This window comes from Lactuca sativa, chromosome 4 (assembly GCF_002870075.4).
Source record: "Lactuca sativa cultivar Salinas chromosome 4, Lsat_Salinas_v11, whole genome shotgun sequence".
NCBI classification, from domain to species: Eukaryota; Viridiplantae; Streptophyta; class Magnoliopsida; order Asterales; family Asteraceae; genus Lactuca; species Lactuca sativa.
The window spans coordinates 69,781,362-69,799,805 of record NC_056626.2 but is presented as its reverse complement, the minus strand read 5'-3'; the positions used below and the strand labels follow the sequence as shown (position 1 = coordinate 69,799,805).

The following is an 18,444-nucleotide window of genomic DNA, read 5'->3' as shown; positions in this document are numbered from 1 at the left end:
TTATATAAAAAATAAGGTTTTTTTATGTGAAAGATATGTTTTTTTTGTATAAATATGATTTTATATAACAAACGAAACATATTCGAAACATAACTTTGAAAAAAATTTATGTAAAAACTAAATTCAGATAAATTTGTAGCAAATTTTAAAATCTGGGTTAAAAGTGTAAAATTTGAACCAAATTTTACGGGATAGTAACATTTATGGTATGAAGTTTGATTATGCTTGTGCCTTAGTTTCTCTTCGTAACTAGCTTCCGGACATTGAGCTTAGCAGTTTTACTACTAAGGACACCCCCCCCCCCCCCAAAAAAAAAAAAAAAAAAAAATCCCAGAATACACTGGCGAGTGCCTTTTTTACTAAAATTATCCAAGATATGGAAATGAATTTCAATATGACGGCTCGGTAGAAAACAGTTTTCCAGTGTTTACGTGCACCACATGCTCAAGATTTTCTTCTAGCTATCCCTATAGATGAGCTTGGCCAACATATGTCTCCGGTGGAGTATCGTACCATCCTCAGATATCGACTCATGATTCCAATATTCCTAGCCAATGGGGTATGTTCAGTGTGCCGCAAAGCATGTTTAGACTCTTTCGGCGAGCATGCAGTTCATTGCAAAGAGCTCCCAGGGTTCAAATATAGACATGATATGGTTAGGGATGTTTTGGTCGACATATGTAAGCGTGTCGGGGTTTTCGCTAAGAAAGAGGCTCCTGTGAATTTCTTGACCGACCCGACAGAAGGAAGGTCAACCCTTAGACCGGCTGACGTTTTGATTTTTGGATGGGTTGGAGGGAAACATGCATGTGTGGACCTTATAGGGATATCCCCTCTCGTAAGTTTGAGGGCCGGGGGTTTCACGACGGGACAGGTTGCATTAAAAGTTGCTGCTTGCAAGGTCACCAAACATGAGAAACCGTGCATGGAAAATCAATACGCGTTCATACCATTTGCATTTGATACGTTTGGTTTCCTTGTGTCGAATGTGGTGGAACTTCTTAGTAAACTACAACAGATCATGCATAGCCATACAAAATGGTTTAGCGGCGCAACTTGTTGCCAGTTTACCTTCTCATTCGTTGTATGATGATTACTAAACTATTTTACTCAATTGAAGGTCAAATGATGATTTATTAAAATAAGAAGTTCTAATTTTTAATAAAATTTAAAATTTAGGCAAAAAAATATAACTTTTGAAAATGGGTATATATTTACCGGGTAATAAGATCAAAATGAATAAAAATGTGATTTTATGGTACTTAAATAAATTAAAAAAAAAACATATGTGAAGTTATGAACTAAATGGCCAAAAGATAATAAATTTAATGAGGTTTTCCCTAAAATATATCCCATAATTTGATCAATAAAATTACCATATATTTATCATTTAATTAATTATGTCTCGTGTAAAATTTGTTTTGCTAATACTTGGATTTACCATATAAGGATAAACCAGTGTTTTCGCTCTATATATAATAAGAATACTCATAAAACTCTTTCCAAACTGAACCAAATGGAATTTCATAAAATAATATTTATTGCATTCTTGTTATCAACTTTAATAATCACCGGAGTGTTTGCCGATTGCACTTGTGAACCAGAAGAAACCAACGGCGACAAAAGCAAAGCCCTCAGGTACAAACTGATAGCACTTGCTTCCATTCTCACCGCCGGCTGTATAGGCATTTCTCTTCCCTTTGCCGGCAAGTTTTTTCCGGCTTTACGTCCTGAGAAAGATGGTTTCTTTCTGGTGAAAGCATTCGCCGCCGGTGTCATATTGGCTACCGGTTTTATTCATATACTTCCGAATGCGTTCGAGAGCTTGACTTCACCGTGTTTGAAAGAACACCCTTGGGCGGATTTTCCGTTCACTGGGTTTGTGGCGATGGTAGCCACCATTGCAACACTGTTGTTTGAGACTTCGGCGGCGGCGTACCAAGTTAGGGCTCAGACGGCTGCGGTGGCGAAAGTGGTGGGAGATGAAGAAGTGAATGGTGCGCATGTGGATGATGACATGCATGCAAGCCATGGCCATGTTCATGGATCGATGTTGTCGACGAGTGATGATTCCGAAGTTAAGCGTTATAGGATTGTTTCTCAGGTAAATAATTAAAGTTTTCATTTTAGTTTTTAAATAATTAAAGTATCTGATTATTTGTTAAATTAATAAAATATCTAATGTAACAGAAAATTTAAAAAATCTTTCGGAAAAAAAAAGACTAAAATGCTCATAAACCTTAAAAATCAAGGTATAAAATGCACATATTTATACATATAGATGTGATAATTGTATAATTTAGGAGTAAGAAAGAAATTAAGAGATGCGAATCGGGAGACAGTGAAGACGACGAGGGGTAGGGTGGGAATTAAGTTGGTGGTGTCATACTATGTATATCTTATTTTTGTAATGTCGTGTATGGTCATTTCATATTTTCTTCCATCCCACAAAATCGATAAATGGATGTAATATAATACTTTATCATATATATATATATATATATATATATATATATATATATATATATATATATATATATATATATATATATATATATATATATATATATATATATATATATATATATATAGTTAAGTTATTTTGTTTTCACTATCTATTGTGTGCATGTATAATTGATTTTTGACCAATCATTTTAGTTATTTTAATAAAGTAATTAATGCATATTACATGTTGAAGATATAATAGATATTAATTACATATTTAGCATTTAATATGCATTAATTATTTTCTTAAAATAACTAAAATGATTGGTCTAGAATCAATCATACATGCATACATGCATACAATAGATAGTGAAAACATTTGAAACTAACTTATATATATTTAAATTGATTAAAATGTAATTTAATAATAAAAAACAATTCATTAATTTAATTAAAACGATTACATACTAAAATCAGCAAATAAAAAAAAACAACGACATTTTTTAGATAAAACACTAGTTATAATATTTTTTCATTATGTCTGTTCCAACCCTCAAGACTATATCGAATACGTTTTTAGTGAGGTGATGAAAATGTTTTGTTAAAAATTCTATATCCCCACCTTTTTGCTTCTTTTCTCGAGCTCGTTGTTTTTCCTCTTTAGCTTTCTTTTTCTCTTCCAACTTCTCATTTTCAAAACTCAAACAACTTTCAAAATTCAAATTATAAATTTCCAAATTACTAGCAACTCTATGTTTGTCCCGTGTGTACTCGACGATGAGCCTCTATTTTTCACTTTATATCAATCCATCGGTCAAACTACCTCTTCAATCTTGAGTTCATCCACTTCATTCAAGTCAACTCCAAAATGTTCATCCGATGAAATAGTGTAACTCGTCTCATAAACTTTGGTTCTTTTCTAACCACCTTCTTCACTACCAAAATCGTCTATCCATTTCAGGGACTTGAATAAAAACCTACAAATATCAAGAAACTTGAACGACTTCTTATTATTATCAATAAGAAAAATTTTAAGGGTTGTCTCTAAAATTTGTTCTTCGTTTTCCCCACTTTTCCGTTAAGTTACCAAATTGTTGTAAATATCGTTGAATTTTGTGACATATTTGTTTAGCATGATACTCGTCACGAGCCATCACCATAAGAAATCGCTCTTTAATGTGTTGCCTAAACTGGTCATGTTTTTATGCGTTACCTTTTTGGAATCCTCCGAAATATCGACCAACGATTGCACTAAAACCATCTCTTCATCTGGTTCATTGTTGAGACTCCATCTTTTCTTTTCGAGCAAGTGCTTTTTCTTTACCTCGTCTTTTGGGGTTGGATTGTTGAGACTCCATCTTTTCTTTTCGAGAAAGTGCTTTTCCTTTACCTCGTCTTTTGGGGTTGGATGGTTTGGGTTGGGTTTCCCGAACTATTTGGGGTTCGGGGTAGGGTACCGGTTCAGGATCGTGTTGGGTTTCCCAGATAAAATCAACTTCTGGTGAGGGAACATATTCAGGGAGGAGAGGGGAGGGGGGGTGAAATGTGGTTGGGCTAAGAGGTTGCATCATGTAAAATTTTTATGTTATTTGTTGGTAATAAAAATGTTAGGGTTGGGGAAAAAGCATAGATTGATCCATTTGTGGTTGGTAAAACTACCGCCCCAACGGATGAACATTTGCTTGCAATTTGTTATGATCTGTAAATTGAGGGTTATTTGGATTCACATTTGGAATGCAAAAGCCTTTCAAAGACGATATGAATTAAGAATAGTTTGTGTGTGAAAAATACAATAGAAAGTAATGTATTTTTAGTGGTTTTGAAAAAACAAAATCAACATATAGCCATTTGCCAGCGGCTACAAACGGTCGAATTTCAAAAGAGAGGGTGCGGTGAATCGATGAAGTAAGACATGTATACTGGAGATTTTTTGGGGGTCGGTATGATGTTTACATCACACAACGATGGCACCTTATATATTGTATTGCGCGATAGCGTACACATCGAGGGGTCTTATTTGTTCTGGAGTCGGAAAACCTGAAAATTAGATGAAACTAAAATTGATTTCATACCAAACCATATTTAAATTCAGTTTTAGTTTTGTCTCAGTCTAACCTGAATTTTGAATTTAGGTCTCATAAGCTTTAGATTAAACCGAACCGACAATTCGAATTGCATTAATTAATTAATTAAAAATTTTATTTTATATTTTTTATAATAAATAAAAGTATTGGATAAAAGACATTTTAACCATTGTACCAATTTAGGGTTTTCACTATTCATTATTCAAGGCTCATAATCCTCATGAATTCCTTACTAATACACACACTTCACTTTTCATTTTCAATTTCACCTTTCAATCTTACTTTCAATCTTAGAAGCTTTAAATCTTTTATGTTTAGAACTTTAGCTTTCTATGTTAGAAATTTTGCAAATTATGTTGGAAGATAAAAAAAAATATTTGGGTTTCTTGATTTTCAAATTGAACCATTCTGAAATAGAATTCGATTTTTGGTTCGGTCTAAAGGGAAAAACCGATTCAAGAAAACAGAAAAAATCTAACGATGAGGGAAGGTGAGGGCGGGTTTGTATGTGTCGGATGAGAATCTGGATGATTTGTAGGGAAGGTCAAAGGTAACTTTGTTTCCGCTTTACAATTATAATTATAATTAATAAAAAAATTGATATTAATATAGATAATATAATAGTCAATAGAGGGTCATTTTCACAAGTTCAAATGTTTGATAGATGTCCTCTTAAAATTAACGTCTAAAAGAATAACATCGATATAAAAGTTGGAAAAAAATAGCAAACCTCACATCCGACAACATTCACGTTATTTCGTTATAGGACCTACGTGACAGGTTAATAAATGAATACTAATATTATTTTTTGAATTATATCTTATTTATAAGATTTCGTACATCAATCATTGTTATTGGCGAACATTGGAGATAAAGACAAAAATTAAAAAGAAACGTTTCTAACCACAGCCTTGTATTTTTAAAAAAATATTTAGAGTAAATTACAGTTTCGGTCCCTATGGTTTGAAAAGATTCGCACTTTCAGTCAAATCTTTAAAATTTGACAAGATGCATCTCTATAATTTAAAAAAAATTATATTATACATTTTTACATTTTACCCTTACTTTTATATATATATATATATATATATATATATATATATATATATATATATATATATATAAAAGGAATGATTATATGGAAAATAAATAATTAAGACAATATATGATGGAACCAATGAAAAAATGACAACACTATCATTTTAAAATAACATCCATAATACATTGCTTTTATATATATATATATATATATATATATATATATATATATATATATATATATATATATATATATATATATATATATATATATATATATATAAAAGTGTACTTCGTTGAGTAAATTACAGTCCAAAAGTTAGCACTGTTGTACCGTAAATGGGTCTCCAAATAAGTGTAAAATGACTAAATTATCTTTGAACAAAATTAAAAAGAAAAAACTTTAGTAAACTAAAGGGGATAAATTTGTAATTTCCTATAGCTTTAAAAGACAACAATCCCGTGGGACATTCGACTAACATCACTCTCCCTGCTGTTTGTCGTATACGCCTCTCCTATCCTATCCCTATCTCTACCACATGAGTTTTCAAAATTGATATGTATTTGGATGCCAAAAGTTGAAAACAAATCTAATAAATGGTCTCGTTAAATTGATGCCAAAAGTTGAAAACAAATCTAATTAATGGTCTCGTTGAAGATTTATTTTTTAAGATTGGTGGGTGTGAACAAAATATTATAACTAGAGTTGTTTATGATTTGAATAAAATCGAATCGTTCAATTGGATAATTCAGATTGGATTATTTGATTTGGATATCCGGATTTTTGTATTGATTTTGAATAAAACCGAATTATTATTTTAGATTTCAGATTTGTTTTGATTTATAAAATAAGAACCAAATTGTCCAAAAAAACTGAATAACATTTATTATTTATTTATTTATACGTTGTATCTATAGTTATTTATTAATTTTGTAGTTTATTTTTTCAAATAGGTTCAAAAATGTTTCACCCGATAAAAAAAAACATTAATTTGCTTTTGTTCTCTATCTATAATATACTTAACCATAATATATCTTCTTAGTAGTTGTTTATAGATTTAAAATCATAACTAAATAATTTGTTTTCGTTTCTTGTGTAAAATTAGGTAATATTAAAGTTATAGGTCGTTTTAAAATATTTTGGTTTTGAAAACCGAATTATAAAAATCGATCCAACCGAATTGTAATTAAATCGGAGCGGATCAGATTTTAATTTAGTTTAGACTATTCAGATTATTGTTTTGAAAACCGAAATCAATTTGGATTCATTTGATTGGATCGGATCAAATCGATCCATCCAAACGAACACCTCTTATTATAATATGTTAAGGCATCAAAAGGTGTCTTCTCACATGTCATATCATTATAATGTTATAAGAAATTGACAATATGTTATAACATTCTTTATTTTTCATTTCATAATTTCTTTTTTTTTTCAATTTGTTTATCTTTTATGTTGCCAATTTGTTTTTTTATTCACTTTATATTATCTATAAAAAAAACCTGCAATTTCAAATAAATTCTAAATTAACCATAACATTTAAAAACTAAAAAAAAACATTGAACGCAAAAAAAAGTCTTAAAGCATAAAAACGATACACTAGTCATCCAAATATTTATTCTCGATCATCTCCTTCATCCTTCGGAGTACTTGCGCCCGTCGTGGTCTCATATTTTCTCGCAAGTCTGACGAATTGCTAAATCCCCCGTCATTTGATTTTCTTCCGCTTGCTTACGAAAGAACTCCAAGTGCTCACGTTGCACTTCAACCTTTTGTTGTACAATTAGATTGTGTTGGTCGAACTTTTCTTTCATTTCCGCCAACTTTTGTGCCCTTCTATCGGTTTCTTCTTCATGTCATTGAGCACGCTTTGCTTTGACGCGCCCAACGATCGATGTGGGGGGAGGGGGGAGATCTTTTCGATGTCGTCAGGGATGTCATTTGTGTCGGCGTTAAGATCAATGTTTGTTCGTGCGTCAGAAACATCAAACAAACTCAACCCACGCGACCTCTTCGATTGTACCTACGACGATTTTGGCGTTTTAAGCCATTTTGGATCGTTTCTCACCATCTCAAATTTGTCGTACTCGAAAACACGACCCATTTCGACGTGATATTGCTCCCTTGTGACTTTGAACACATCGAAATCATTCGCATCACTTTGTTTTTGTGAAGAAAGTTTGTTGTAGGTCCCATTAAACATGGTGTACTTCCGACTAATTGCAGTCCACTCGCTACTAAGCATATCGGTATTGTGATATGCTTAGTCTTTCTTCAAAATTTTGTGAAATTTTCCGAGCACAACTTCCCAAAAACCAAGTCTCTTTATATCGTTTCCTATAGTTGGATTTTTTGAAGTCCCGCACACGTCCCCAAAACCAACTCTCTTTATATCGGTATTGCGATATGCCACTATGGTGTCCACCATAGTGGAGATTCTTCTTCTTCAGTTTCAATGATCGCTTTCCTTTTATTTTTTCCTCTCCTTTTAGTTTTCTAACTACTTCCTTGCGTTTCAGCAATCATTTCTTGTGTGGGTGGTGTTTATGTGGTTGTTTGTAGCATGGAAGCTAAAGTTTTCAAAAAGATTTTGTTGAAGGTTTGAGTTTTGTTGCAAGTAGGCTGATGTAGGAAATTGCATTGAGGGTGAGGCGGGATTGAAAATGTTTCCTGAAAATGGTATGTGTGGTGAGTTTTGAACGTTGTGGAGGTTCACATAACTCTCATATGGTGTGAAACCTTGTGGAGCGGATGTGTTTCTATTTGGAGGAGGGGTGTTCGGGTTTTGCTCCATATTTGGTTGAATAAGAAAATGGTTGATTTTTGTTTAATAATAAGATGAGAGAAAGAGAAGAATGGTGTTGGTAAAAATGAATGTATGTCTATATCTATATGTGAGGAAATTTGAATATATATATATATATATATATATATATATATATATATATATATATATATATATATATTACATTTGTGACCGTTCAACATCGGTCAAGTGACAATTTTAATCGATTTTTTGGCGTTACAATTCGTTATGGCAGCAAAGGGAGGCAACGCAACGGCTACTAACGGCTATAAACAGCAAAGGTGGGGCGGTGTGCGGCCGTTACCATGCCGTTTTCCGTTGTCTAATGTTACAAAAACGGGAGTTGGCATTGCCCATGCCAATTACTCTAACTATAACAATGGGAAAAGGGGGGAGTGAGGCCTTAAAAATTCATTTTTGGAGTTGTAGTATGTGGAGACGAGTTACAGTTACACTCCTCGAAGACTACAGATACGATGGAGAGTTTTTACGATATTAGTGGGGAATGAAAGACATAAAGATGGTGGTGACTGGTGGTGGGATTGGTGATGATTAAGGATGGTGATGGTGATAGTGTTGGTGTTGATTGGTGATTGGTGATGGGACTGGTGGTGATTTGTGATGATGATGGTTGGTGGTTGGTTTTTTTAGAAACAACAGGTGGTGGAGGGGGTGATGTGGTAGTGTTGATATTAGTGATGGTGGTAATGATTGATGGTTCTTTCATTTAAAGATAAAAAAATAAAATAAAAGGAATAGGAATATAAGACAAGGACATGGAAAAAGGGCAATTTCATCATTTCTTTGGATTTTAATAGAATCTCTTAAAGGATATCAACCTCAAGAACCACTATTGTAACTTTTGAAAACCACATTGACAAATAATTTTAAAAATCCAAAATTTTAGTAAAAGTGAAGATTGGAGTATACCACCAAGACCAAACTTGCAAGGCAAAACAATGTGTAGTGGGAAAGTTGTGTGGGGGAGGGAACCACACCTTGGAACACAACACCATGGATGTCGTTTAGGTAGTACGGGGAAAGGATGAGGGGAAGGTACTCTACCCTCTCTCTCCACATGTGATTGGCTAGCTTTATTTTTTGTATTTTATTTTTAGTTTTTAACTCTCTCTCTCTCTCTCTCTCTCTCTATATATATATATATATATATATATATATATATTTAACGACCAAAATTTCCAAATGAATTTTTCATTTTTAATTAATCAAAACATTCCATCACAACTGTTTTCAAAATCCATAACATCAACATTTTATTTCAAATATCAAAGTGTCCCCATATAAAATGCCAAAGAGTACACGTCGCACCATCAAACCTTGCCCTTGCCCCTAGGCTCTGAAGTACCTGAAACAATCAACAAGCTGTAAGCTAATGTTTAGTGAGTTCCTCAGAGCATACCCCACACAATCCACATAATCACATAAACCATACTAGCTATATAAGCTACATAAATCACATAAGCCATGCATACAAACATATAAGGATGCCGTGGGCACCTCCCAGGGTCTTATACCGACATGTCATGGGCTCCTCCCATGGTCTTTACCTATGAATGCCATGGGCTCCCCCATATGGTCCTATATCCAACTGCCACGGGCTCCCCCCGGGGTCTTCCATGCAAATAACACAAAGTCAACTAGCATATCATATTTCAGAGAAATATCTATCATACTACATAACTCATACATAACATATAGGGAAGTCGTGCACTCCTTCTAGGGTCTTACTCATGTGTGTCATTGTCTCCCCCACATGGTCTTAACTACTTGCCATGGGTTCCCCTACATGGTCTTTACCTAGGAATGGCATGGGCTCCCCCACATGGTCTTATATCCAACTGCCGCGGGCTCCCCGTGGGGTCTTCACATATCTAGTCAATAAGTACTAGCACATTCTTATATACATGCATACCGGACACATCAGTAGTGAATCCACAATAAACACTACAAATAACTAAATAGGCCAGCCTTGGTGCCTTCACACCCTCTTCATGAGATCCATGAATGCTGCTGGGGCATTGGTGAGCACGAATGACATCACCACAACTCGTAGTGCCTGTACCGGGTCCTGAAATTTGTCTTCGGTATATCCTTATCATGAATCCTTATCTGATGGTACCCCGACCGAATATCAATCTTGGAAAACCAAGATGAACCCTGTAGCATATTGCGTCCCTGAGCTGTATGGGTTGCATACGCTATACTACGCCCAACGTACTAGAAGATTAAGCACATTTATCCATTAAAGGCTTAATTCTTGATGTTCCAACATCCAATCTTTAGATCTGAGTCCATTATGACGTCTTAAGGCATTAATTTGGCAACTTTATGCCTTTGCATATTCCATATGTTCCTAACAACCCATTAAGACCTTACCAAGAGTCTTAATCCATGCATGAGGTCAAACACCCATCAAGACTCCATTTTTATGCTATGAATAGTCCAAAGTGATATATATATATATATATATATATATATATATATATATATATATATATATATATGAGAAAATTAAAAATATAACCAAAACTGTTAATTACTTTATAGAAAATAGCCAAGAAAAAATCAAATTATAAAAATAGCCATCAAAATTGCAGATGGATTAAGCCTATCCACGATTTGACAAAGCCATCTGTGAATGTATTAGCTGCTAAAGCACATCCGTGATTTAGCGACTTGTACGTTCATAGATGGAGTAGTCTATTTGTGATTTCACCTTCCATCTCCGATTTCATGTTTTTCGTAGGTATAAAAACGTAATTTTTTTGGTTTCATTTTTCACACTTTTCGATGGAGAACTCTCTGTCTGGAAGCACTATGGACGATTTCATTAATAATTTCGACAATATGCAAACCAAATATTCATTCATTCTATTAGAGAGGTTTTAAACAAATTTTCCAAAGAAATAACAACAAAAGTGATAATTGTTTGCAAGAATCTATATATAATATCATTGTTTCATAGTCAAACCTATCAATTTCGTAGTCAAAATTGAAAAAAAAATTACAAAATCGTATTTGAACTTAGTTCATCTGCGATTTTAGTCGACTGTACGCACTATTTATACTAGAAAAATAAAAAACTATATATATATATATATATATATATATATATATATATATATATATATATATATATATATATATATATATATATATTATATACGAACGTACAAATCGCTAAATCACAGATGTGCTTTATCGATTTGTACGTTCGCAGATGGCTTGGTTAAATCGCAGATGAGCTTAATCCATCTGCGATTTTGATGACTATTTTTGTAATTTGAGTTTTTTTTGCTATTTTTCTACAAAGTAATTAACGGTTTTGACTATATTTGTAATTCTCTCTCTCTCTCTCTCTCTCTATATATATATATATATATATATATATATATATATATATATATATATATATATATATATATATAATATCAAAATTTATGGTTTTTAATTCACTATAAAACGAGTACAATATATGTATAAACAAAATTTAACAAAAAAATAATAAATGTTAATGAAAGATAATCATTTTCTTAGTTTTGATATTGAAAAGTAAATGAGTGAAAATACTAAAAAAAGACCGAATTGCAAAAATGGTGTCTGTGGTATGTAAATTTTTGGGGGTTTAGTCCAAACCACGACCTTTTTGGATTGGTGGTCCTTTTGAGCTAGTTTCTTTGCGTTTTTTGTCCCTCGGTAAACTGAAAAGACAATTATGCCCTTCTGATATTTTTTATGCTTTTTCTATTTAATTTAAATGAAAAATAAAATAATTACCTAATTTGAGGCCCACCTCTCTATCTCTCTCTCTCTCTCTCTCTCTCTCTCCTGTGTAAAGCCACCACCTACCCAAACCTCGTTCATATGCCTCTCTCTCTCTCTCTCTCTCTCTCTATATATATATATATATATATATATATATATATATATATATATATATATATATATATGGCAGTGTTTGTACCTTTAAGTAATCTGTTGCTGTTCTTTTTACTATAATTGTTCAATTTTATCTTTAAATTGTTTTCTGAAGAGGGATCAGGAGTCAAAATGGGGGAAAATGTGGGGATTTGGGGGCAGAATCTACTGGGGGAAGAAAAAAGAAAAAGAAAGAAGAAGAGGACCAGACGAAGGTGGTGACTGGACTGTAGTGATGAGTTTGGTACTCTGATTGTTAATTTGTATGTGCTCTCTAACCCTAATTAGATTCTTCTATATCATAATCTTCATCTGGTGTCATTCCCAATTCCCAATTTTAGTTTGGTACTCCGATTGTTACATAATTAATATCAGATCGATGGTCCTGTATCCCTAGAACGTTGTTTCCTTGAGCAAATTCATGGTTCAACCTTCAAAGTATCTGGGTGGTGGCTGGACTGTAGTGAAGAAGGTGGTGGCTGGACTGTAGTGACGAGCAGCGACAATATGTGGCAGGAGGCTGCTTCGGTGGCCTTCTACTGCTCCATTTTTGTTTCTGTTTCGGCAAGTTATGAGTTGGTGACGAGAGGAGGATTGGGAAGGATGTTTCCGGCAACAACGGTGGTAATGGGTGGATGTGGTTTGCGTTGGCAGCCCAAGGGAACATGATGGTGGATGCTGGCGATGACTTTTGGTGGTTCCCGGTGGCAGTGGATGGTCAAGGGTGGCAGTTCTTGGCCACTCATGGTTCCCTCTTCGGTTCTTGACAGAATTCAATGAGAGGAAAGGGGGAGAAGTGAGGTGGTGGTGTTTTTTGTTCCAATAATGGTGAGGGAAGGGAGGTTTATGGCAGCAACGACTTAGCTCAAAAACAAACACCCATTTCAGTCTCTTTCACTCTTCCAGCATACCTCCAATCTGGTTTAGAGAGAAAGAATTTCTTGCACCTCTTCAATGGGGAAGGTTGACCTTTATAAAGTCAGAGAGAGAGAGAGAGAGAAAGAGAGAGAGAGAGAGAGAGAGAGAGCGAGAGGTGATCGACGTCGTTGTCTTGGTAAAAAATAAACCAACTAACCTAAGTAGATATGGTAAGTTAGGTCGAATCCACGATGAGTTCGTGGTTAAACTTTGTGTCAAAATAATGAACAGATAATGTATTCCTAGCAATTGTCACGAAAAAGGATTTAAACAAAGATCAAATAAAAAGCTTGGAAATTTATTAATTAAGACGAAAATCTAAATGAGAAAACTAGAGTACTCCTGATTCAGTTATAGACAGTTTAGATTCACACACTTTCTTCCCTAGAATCCTAATTCAGTTACTTCCATGCAATTGGGGTTTATTAACTTGTAACACATAATTTTGGGCACATGATATGTTCATTCTACTACTTGTCTTACTCCTTATGTCTAAATGGATTAGGAACAATTAGTGAACTCATAATAAAGTGTCTTCCAACTACCTATTACCATATTAAGATTCAATATCATAAGTTGGAATAATATATGTTGATTCAATCACTTGTCTTTATTCCTAGACTATTTGAACTTGGAACAAATGATGAATTGACAATAGACTATCGTAATCATGACATTAAACAAATTCATACAACCCAATTTCAATCATTATTACCAAAAGATTATCATATGAAACATAAAATAACAATTGAAATTAACTAGAATCAAGCAATAATCAAGTTTGTTCATCCAAAAGTCATAAACATCCCCAGAAGTAACCCAATGATTTAGCCTTCCATTAAGTTCATAAAACAGATAACTTGAATAAAATGCATAATAAAATCCAATAACAAACTTGAAATCATGAAACAATTATAACCCAATGATTATCAAAGTTTGAAACAATAAAACCTTGAGGAACAAGTAAGGAAATTCTGAAGTTGTAGTGGTGATGATGAATATCCTTGGTTGAACAATCTTCTAATGTTGAATCTTTATGAACTTGATGATTTCTCGTCTTAAAACCGGATTGGAGTGATCAAAAACGTGTTTGGAGAAGGTTTGAATGTGTTTGTAACCCGCAAAAACTGGGCAAAATCGCAGGGGAGAAGTCCAAAGTCGATTAGGGTTTAATCTCCCTTAAATAGGTGCTGAAAAATTGATTTTCGGGTCTTTTTCTGCGTCGTCATCCTAGACGCCAGGTAGGACGTCTGGGCATCCTTCAAGACGTTTTACATGCCTTCTTTCATCCTTGATTTCCACTTGAAAAATGGCCTAAAACGGGTAGGCGTCTTAGACGCGTTCTAGGACGTCCCTCATCTTTGTTGCCCGTTTTCGGTGATGAAAACGGTAGAATTAGTAAAAACGCAAAACATGAAATTTGTAGGGAGTTTTGTCTAGTTTCCATAACTTCTTCATTCATGTCAATTGGAGATCTAGATATTGAGATATGATCTTCTAATGTTGAATCCTTATGAACTTGATGATTTCTCGTCTTAAAACCGGATTGGAGTGATCAAAAACGTGTTTGGAGAAGGTTTGAATGTGTTTGTAACCCTCCAAAACTGGGCAAAATCGCAGGGGAGAAGTCCAAAGTCGATTAGGGTTTAATGTCCCTTAAATAGGTGCTGAAAAATTGATTTTCGGGTCTTTTTCTGCGTCGACGTACTAGACGTCAGGTAGGACGTCTGGGCGTCCTTCAGGGTGTTTACATGCCTTCTGTCATCCTTGATTTGCACTTGAAAAATGGTCTAATATGGGTAGGCATCCTAGGGGGCGTCTTAGACGCGTTCTAGGACGTCCCTCATCTTTGTTGCTCGTTTTCGGTAATGAAAACGATAGAATCAGTAAAAACGCAAAACATGAAACATGTAGGAAATTTTGTCTAGTTTCCAGAACTTCTTCTTTCATGTCAATTAGAGATCTAGATCTTGATATATGATCACAACATTGAAGAGTGGTCAAATTTCTCAGCACTATTTTTCTTCATTCCTTTAGCAATTCGTCTCCCAAACTTGTTAGCTTCATTTTGCTCATTTTTCTTGCAGGTTCCACCCATTTTTAGTCGTATATAATGACCTGCATATAAAGTTCAACAACTCATCAAAGTAGTGTCATTCTTGGACAATTATGCATCAATTCAACATATTTAGTACAATTTATTGTGCTATAAATATAGACCGATCAGGGGGTGAGTCCTCTATTATTTTTTTAATTATTAAAATAAATGAATAAATATTAAATTTTAAGAAAAATGAAAAATAAATACCCCAAGGGTATTATAGTCATTTCAATTTTCGAAGGAACTATTTTCACATACAAACACTCCAAAATGACTATAAATCCAAAAAACTTGGAGATTGGACTAAAACCACAAAAATATACATACCACAGGGACCATTATTCCAATTTTGTCAAAAAAAAAAAAAAAACAAATGGTAAAGATCAGCATAATTTGTGTTCTATATTTTAATTTTTTATTTACCTATTAATTACTTTTTTATTTTAAACAAATAAATATAGTGGTCCCCAAATATTCTCTAGCATTTCTCTTTCATCGTAATTTTAACTTTTAAGCTCGTTTTGCCCTCACAATATCGTTGTCATCGTTGTCATCCACCACAAGTGAGTTATCTTTCCCCTTGCCTCTCCTACCAAAATGTCGGAGAACGTTTCACCATTCTTTGTCGGTTACCTCCGCTTCCCCTGCAACAACACCGCTGGAGAATTATTGTTGATGATGTGTGAGAACTTTTTCTAGTGATTTCTAGCTACCTATTTCTATTAAAATTCTGGAAATCCAAACATAATTGAAGCCCCTCATTTCGTTATTCCGGTATAGCATGTTTCATGTATGCGAAACAAGATTGCATATAATTTTCTTTAATACAGAACGTTATAATAGCATGCATCTTATACTAAAATTAACGCATTTCGTTTTAAGGTATTGTTTTCGATTTTCTTGTAACAAAAATTTACAATTCTTCACCGAATAAAAGTATATTCAATAGCAAATAATAAAATGTAATTATTAGTCACAAATTGTAAAGTAGCCTTCAATATATGTTAAATTATAAATGAAGAAATTAAGCTAGGTTTATATATTAACCTTTCAAAGATTATTGAAACGAAATCATTTACAAAATGAGAGATTTAGATATTGTATTTAATGATATGACAGGATGTTATATAGTGAGGTCCATAAAGATCATGCATGACCTTATATATATGTTCTAAAAGTACCTCTACCAAAGGATTTTTAAACCTTATTATACCAAGTTCCATAACATTATACGAACCATAACATTGTATATGTTCATAGAACCATAACACTACATAAAGCATAAGGATAGCTCACAATGCACATACCTTAATTTTTTGTTAAAACTTGAGTAGTACACATATGAGCAATTAGAGACGCACATTACAAGTTATTGTTTTACGATAAAATGTCAAATATGGAAACAATAATTGTTCTTGTCTTTTAATTTTTAGGTGTTGGAGCTCGGAATCATCATTCATTCCATAGTTATAGGATTATCTTTGGGTGCTTCTAAAAACCCAAAAACCATAAAACCGCTTCTTGCCGCGTTGTCCTTCCACCAATTCTTTGAAGGAGTAGGTCTTGGTGGATGCTTATTTCAGGTATGGATTCAACTTTTACTAAAGAGAATTAAGTTTTAAATAAGTATATTTGTTATTTTGTAGAAATATAACCGTTATATTTACTTAAAAAGAAAAAAAATAATCCTAAAATAAAGACATCTGATTTTCATACTGTTTTCACTAGGAAAAAACTGATCAATAAATGAAAAACCTAAATAGTATGTGTAATTTTTGTAGGCAAAAATTAAGTCATTGGCTACCACAGTTATGGCAGTGTGTTTTGCCCTTACGACTCCAAGTGGAATTGTGATGGGAATATTGGTAAGCAACACGTATAATGAAAACAGTGCCACTGCTCTTATCGTGGAAGGGATATTAATGGCAGCAGCGGCTGGAATCTTAATCTATATGGCACTTGTTGACCTTCTTTCACCCGATTTTAAGAATCATAAGATGCAAAACAACAAGATCCTTCTATTTGGTTCCTATATTTCTCTTCTTCTTGGTGCAGGACTTATGTCTATGCTAGCCAAATGGGCATAAACAATGTATATAATTTATATAACATGGTAATTTGGAATAGTTATTTCATATTTGATACTTATATGATGGGTAGGCTACATCAAATGTTATTGGATTAGTTCTCCTTGGCCAATGGTTGAATTATAAAAAACATATGTATATTAAAAAAAAAAAAGAATAGAAGGTGAATAAGCTCCGTATTAATAAAAAGATTTGATAAGGGAAAGTAAAACATGGCATTTAATTTATTTAAAGCATTTGTATTTTCTTTATTTTCTAGTTATCATTTAGAAAAGTTTATGGCCGAAAGGTACTTGCTAAACTCTAACTTGGATTAGCCTGCGTAATATGTTTAGTTTTATAGGTTCGTAGGTTTATGAATTATATTCGGGTTTGTGAATCAGATTCAGATTATTGGTCATAATCAGGTTTGTGAGTAATGGAGAAAAGTCTAAATATCACATATTACTTATCAGTGCTTACTCTCTCTCTCTCTCTCTCTCTCTCATTCATTTAATTAATTAATATTTTATTTTCCTAATCTAATAAAATAAACATGTTCACGTGTCAACTCGCGGATTATTTGCGCATCCGAACATGACCAGTATAATAAACGGGTTGGCAGGTTGCGATTTCGTGTGTTGGTTTGTCAGAAAAGCTTAATCCAAATCAGTTTATTTTCATATCGGGTTCGTGTCGTGTCGCGAGTCGTATTGAGAATTATTATCACCTTACTTAGTACATATATAAATTGTTTATTCACTCAACAAGATGATATATAAAAGAGTAAATTACACGAATGGTCCCTATGGTTTAGCATAATTTGTGTGTTAGGTCCCTAACTTGTTTTTTTAACTCGGAAGGTCTCTATTGATTGTTTTTGTTACGTGTTTGGTCCTGTCTTACCTAAAAAGACTATTTTGCCCTTAACTTTTTTAATTTATTTAAATAAACACACCCCTAACCCCACCTCCTCACATTAACTTACATACATCATCATTTTTCCCTATTTAAATAATAGTCTTTTTAGGTAAGGCAGTGACTAA

The 18,444-nt window shown here is 33.4% G+C and overlaps 1 protein-coding gene across 1 annotated transcript; it reads left to right on the top strand.

The window, feature by feature from the left end:
• The first annotated feature begins 1,483 nt into the window (after positions 1 to 1,483).
• Positions 1,484 to 17,516, top strand: LOC111896002 (zinc transporter 5). Its single transcript, XM_023892034.3, has 3 exons — positions 1,484 to 2,104; positions 16,766 to 16,915; positions 17,114 to 17,516. The coding sequence occupies exons 1-3, from the start codon at positions 1,517 to 1,519 to the stop codon at positions 17,417 to 17,419; spliced, it is 1,044 nt and encodes a 347-aa protein (XP_023747802.1). The 5' UTR covers positions 1,484 to 1,516; the 3' UTR covers positions 17,420 to 17,516.
• The last annotated feature ends 928 nt before the right edge of the window (positions 17,517 to 18,444 follow it).